The sequence below is a fragment of the Bison bison genome, unplaced genomic scaffold (genome assembly GCF_000754665.1).
Source record: "Bison bison bison isolate TAMUID 2011002044 unplaced genomic scaffold, Bison_UMD1.0 scf7180017864248, whole genome shotgun sequence".
NCBI classification, from domain to species: domain Eukaryota; kingdom Metazoa; phylum Chordata; class Mammalia; order Artiodactyla; family Bovidae; genus Bison; species Bison bison.
This window is the reverse complement of record NW_011494820.1, coordinates 529,686-535,334: the sequence shown is the minus strand read 5'-3', so window position 1 is coordinate 535,334 and position 5,649 is coordinate 529,686. Positions and strand designations below refer to the sequence as shown.

General features: G+C 56.4%; 1 protein-coding gene across 1 annotated transcript in view; it reads left to right on the top strand.

The window, feature by feature from the left end:
• Window positions 1-98: 98 nt before the first annotated feature.
• The window catches only part of WNT3A (wingless-type MMTV integration site family, member 3A), a 74,698-nt gene continuing 69,147 nt past the window's right edge, over window positions 99-5,649 (top strand). Inside the window, exon 1 of the mRNA XM_010847237.1 lies at window positions 99-169. Coding sequence (XP_010845539.1) covers window positions 99-169 — 71 coding nt within the window. The remainder of the gene's footprint in view (window positions 170-5,649) is intronic.

Here is a 5,649-nt window from a genome sequence, read left to right as displayed (position 1 = left end):
GCCCAGCGCCGCCGCCCGCGAGCTCCCAGGGCCCGGCCCGCTCCGGCGCCCGCGCTCTCGGGGCGGACTCCTGGCCCTCCGAGATCTCCCGCCCGGCGATGGCCCCGCTCGGATATTTCATATTCCTCTACGGCCTGAAGCAAGCGCTGGGCAACTACCCGATCTGGTGGTGAGTGAGCCTTCTTCACGTTCTCCCCGGCCTGTGTGCGTCCCCCAGTCACCGTCCCCTCGGGCAGGGCCCCGCGGTGGCCCGGAGCCCGCGCTCTGCCCTGCCCTCCTGTTCCGCGGGTGGTTTGTTTTCCTTGGCGGCCACTTTCGACCTGTTCGGGCCGGGGCTGGGACGCGGGTGGCGGAGTTTCCGGGGACATTGATCTCTCGGGCATAGAGGAGCTCCCGGCGTCGGACGGGGCGAGCAGTGAGCTGCGAGAGGCAGAAACTGGATCCACACGAGTGGCACGAACGCTTGGGCAGCCCGAGGTCAAGAGAAGCCAGGAGTACAAGCTGGGAGAGGGAGATCCGCCTGAGACTTTCCTTAAGGACATGTCTTACACACCACACACGCGCACACACACCTTAAAGCAAAGTCAGTGAGACAAGACCGAACAGCTCGAAGCAGCGTAGTTACGTAAAGACTGCGGGGACCCGGCCGGGAGTGGCGGGGGGACCGCGGCCAGCACCTGGCCCTGCTGCGTCTTCCTGATGCAGTCCCGAACGAGATGTAAGAAGGGGCTTCGGGAGAGGTAAAGAGGGAGAAAGCATCGAGTTTGAGGGCTCCTTAGTGAGAGGCTCCGCAAACCCACATCCGAGACGTCTTCCACCCCCAGGCAAGACACATTCCCGTGAAACCCTCCTAAACCTGGTGATGGAAGGGCAGATGAACCAAGAGAAGGTCCTGAGGGTCTACAGCACAAATCCTGAGGGGAGGAGGGAAGCTACTTCGGTAGAGTCCCCACAGGCAAGGGTCACTCCAGCTCCCCAGGGGCGAGGGCAAGGGCTCTCTGAGATGCTCAAGATTTGACGAACACAGCTGGGGGAAATAAGGGAGCCGAGGGGCCTGAACGCGCCGCTGGAGGAGACCCAGATCAGAGACAAGCCTTCACATACACATGCGCGCGCACGCACGCGCACACACACACACCAGGAACTCTCTCCGACGGCTTGCCTGGAATTATAATAATTATGCCGAGGGGAAGTTGGGGCGGGGGGAGACTGAGTGAGCCGAAGTACATCTAATCCGATAATAATTTTTCTCTTCGAGATTGTTCAGGAGCCGGGGCGCCCTAGGTGTGGGGCGCGGGTCCAGGCGCAGCCTGGCGGGACGGGGCGGGGCTCAAGAAGGAGGCACCGGCGGGTACGAGGGCTTGGGAGAGATGGCAGGGCGGCTGGGACGTGTTGCGGAGACCCCGGCGCGTCCCGCACCCGCACGGCACCTGCAGCTCCTGGCTGCGGCGGGCGTGCCTACGAACGCGGGGACACTGACTCCCGGGGAACCAGAGAAGCGCGTCGGAGAGAGCCCTCGGCCGCCTGCTGCCGCGGGGGCCTCTAATTAGAACCCGCCGCCGCTGCATTCCTGGGCGCTAGAGGAAGCGCCTTCGCCCCCGCGCTTCTTCCAGAAAGAAGGGCCCTGTCACCACCCTCTGGCCACCCAACGCCGTTGAATGTTTGTCCTCTCGGCCCTGGGCGTCCCTGCCCTTGCTCCCCTCAACACACCTATGCCACCCCTTCCGCCTGGGCCAGATGTGTTCCATCTGAAAGATCCTGGGGCATGCTTGGTGCTTCCGGCATTCTCCAGGTGAGTGGGGAGGGGCGTCCTGTCCCCACCCCCTCCCTTTCAATGGCCCACCCAATCAAGAGTCTAGAGCAACTCTAACCCCAAAGGGAAGAGGGTGCCACGGAACCGCTCCCCACCCCCCACCCCCCGCCCCACTTTGCTCTCCATAGGATTCTCGCACTCAGTGGTTCTCTTGTTTCTTGAGAAGCATCTTTGGGGGCCACAACCTCAAGGCTCATTGAGGACCAGCACTTTTCTCTCTTCCTTCCCTCAGCCCCCAGGCCATCTGGACACAGCAAGGATGTGGTCTGTCCAAGGTGCACATGTGCATAATGGAAAGGAGGGCTCACAAAGAAAGAAATGGCGTTTAACAGCAGCAGGAAGGCACTCTATCTTCATATCCAACCTAATGGAGTTTCCCACAGGTGGCTCCTTCTTTTTTCTTGCCCACCCCCTCTCCTGCTTCCCCACCCCTCAGTGAGGCATTGGAGTTGGGGGGACCCTCTCTTTATAACTTCTCACCTTCACACTCAGCCTGCCTAGTTGGTATTCCATTTCACCTTCCCTCCCCAAAATTAAGTCACCGCTCTCATCACTTCTCCCCACCCCACCCCCAACTCCTTGCATATGAAAGTGAAAGTGACAGGGACTTCCTCACCTGGAGAAACAAGGAAACAGCCCAAATTGGGAGTAATTAGGCTTTGAAGTTGGTGTAGTCTTGGTGGGAGGGTGGAAGGGGAGGAGGAGGTGGCGCTGCATCCCGTGGGGATTTAAAGAGCCAACCGCCTCCCCAGGACCATCTTGGAAGTGTCCTTCACCCTAGATGTTCAAGGTCCAAAGGTCCCAGCAGAGGCACAGAGAGACAGCCCTAAGACCAGAATGTTGAAAGTTGCAGAGACCTCCAAGAACATGTGTTCTGGTCTCCTCATGTGACAGAGGGGTCCAGAGAAGGGACCTGGGAGGTGACAGAACACAGGCCTGGGCACCTGATCCCAGAGGCCAGCACCAGCATCCCACGGAGCCATGTACTGCAGACCTACCAGGAGGCACTAGCTCCCTCCCCCTCACTCCCCTGATCCAGACTGAATTCTTGTTTAATTAGAATTGATCAGAAAGATCTATGTGAATACAGAACAGGCATCATGGTCAAGGGGAACACACAGAAGCCTTGAAGAACTATACTCAGTACACAGCTGACGATGTGCTACAGGCACCTGCTGCCCACTTCACATGTCTGGGCTGATGGCATCTTGTGATCCCTTCCCCTCCCCTGGGGCTGACCCTGGAGGTCAGCCTGTTTTCTCCCCTGCCCTGTTCCCGCAAAGCCAGGCCCCTTCATCTCCTGCACAGACTGCAACGCCCCATCGCACCACCTTCTGCCTCTGTTCTCACCTCCCCTCCACCCTCCCCTCTAACCTTCCTGGAGTTCCAGCAGCAGTGTCTTTACCTGCACAGACAGCCTGGCCCTCCTTGTCCTGTCGGTTCCCTTTTCCTGCCACCCAGCACCCCACCAGTCTCTGCTGTACCTAGAGCTCCCCAGCACTGAGTGGTACCTGGAGTGGATGTCACCCCAGCTGACCCCGGAAATTCCCCATGAGGCCGCGTCCAGTCTTCTCCCATCCGTGAGCCAGCTCAGCAGCCTGAGACAGACTCCCAATGCAGTGTTCTCGCTTCTCCCCACTCTCACTGCTTCTCCTCCCTCCCTAGCCCCCGCACCCCACACTCATTTGTATGCAGACGCCCTGCTCTGAGCATGTATCCAGACCCTAAGGAATGCCAGCTTGGCCATCACCCCTCCACACACTCTAGAACTTTCTCTCTGCACAACCTTCCCTGGCGTTGGCTCTACTGGTTCTTCACACACAGGGGTCTTCTCGGTCCCAGGCGGAACACAGGCTTCCCCCCGTGGACCCTGATGCTTGTGGGGCACAAGTGCGTGTGGAATTCAGGGAGAAAGAAAGAGAGCTCTGAAGGCGATATGTAGGACCCGCAGACTCAAAGGGTGTGTGGGGGAGAGTGAGGAGGGGGGGGGAAGGGAGAGATGAGCAGTCACACAGAGGAGGAGGTTGCTCGTGTCAGACAACAAGGGACCTGGGAGGGCTGAGCGAGGCTCGGAGGCTTCTCACCCGGGAAGGGCCCAAGCAAGCCAGACTCCCTGAGCTGCCGGTCCTCTTTGAGCCCGCCCACTGCGGGCCCCTCCCCAGGGCAGCCCTGTCCCTCCTCCTGATTCTTCCTTCTCACCTTACCCTGTTTGTTTGCCCCTCTCTCCGTGTATGTGCGCGCGCCCTCTCTACCTCTGTCTGTCTGTCTCTCTCTGTCTCTCTGTGTGTCTGTCTGTCCTCGTCTCTCTCTGTCTATATTTGTCCCTCTGAATCTCCGTGTTTGTCTCTGTTTCTCTCTTTTCCGGTCTCTGTGTCTGTCCCTCTCTCTCTCCCTGCAGCCCTGAGACTGGTGATGGTACCAGCTAGCCTATGAAACTAGAGAAATCCAGATGCCAGTTCGACACCCTTGGTGTTGTAGGATCTCAGGGTACTGGGAACAACGTTCCTCCACAGAACCACCAATGGGCATCCTTTTATTGAAGAGCAATGTTAGAAATGACCATAGGTAAAATATGTATGACCAGATATCTTGTTTTATATCACCAAGTTGAGTATGCATCATCTTGATCCCTTGAAAGCCCACCATGGTACTCACTCCTTCCAGAATGCAAAAGTATCAACCACCTCTCACATCCAACTTGATATGACTTGGCCACCTACACACTCGGGACTCTGTCTGGGACTCAGATGGGGCAGCTTCTCCCACGCTAGCTAACCCTGCATTTCACTGGGCTTCTTGTCATCCTTTAAAATGATTCTGTTTTATTTGCACAAATCTCCTAGAATTCTTTGTGACAGCGAAGAGGGTGAGTAAATACAATCAAGGAGGAATACAGTCTGGAGAGGCTATAAAATCTCACTTTTCACGGAGGGTCTCACTTACAAATCTCCAGCCTGGAAGGACGGAAGTTGCCCTGTTCCAGAGGGGCTCTGCCACCATCGTGCAGGCCAGGACAGGGAAGGCAGGGTTTGGGTATACCTCCTGTCCCTGAAAGTATCAGTTATATTCAAACTGTAGTCAACAGACCAGAGCCCATCCATGCATAGTTGTTCATGAAGAAATATGAACAGAATTTGAAAATAGGTGTTCAGGAAGAATTACGGCAGTTTTAAAAATGTGTTGTGTATTATTTTAGCAGACTTTTAATGTAATTTATAATAATGGATTAGGAATTTAAAAACCCCAAACCCAAGTTCTGTAGCTAGTTTGAGAAGCTGAAGCCCCCACAACAGGCAGCTTCTGCCATGCCCAGGTCAAGGATCATTCCCCTTGAGGCTCCATCACCTAACACTTGTCATTTGCATTTTTGAGCCAAGTTTTAGAGTTTGTATTTACCCCTTTCAAGTGCAATCGAAGAACTGGAGCCTCCTGTTGTTGAGAAGTGTTGGGGGAACACCCCACTGCAGTTTGGTGTGTGAGAAGCTGCTGGGCAAGGAGGACTGGACTTCTGTGTGGCTCCAGCAAACCCTGGGAGCAGAGGCTATAGGTAGCCAGAAGGCAGATTTTGGTTCAGTATAGGAAAGGCTTCCTGGATCTGAGAGTGGTGGTAGTGAGCTGCCCATCCATGAAGGGGCAGAAGAAGAGGCTGAGGAAGGAACAGCCTGCCTTGGTTGGGGGTGGGGGTACAGCGGCTGAGAATCCAAGGTTTACAAGACCCAGCTCCTCCCCCTCCCCTCCCAGCTCAGCCCTGCAGTCCTCCTGGTAAGTTCCCTAAACTCTGCTAGGCGCAGCTGGGATAGTTCACAGTTACACAGTGATCAATGAGCCCACCCTGG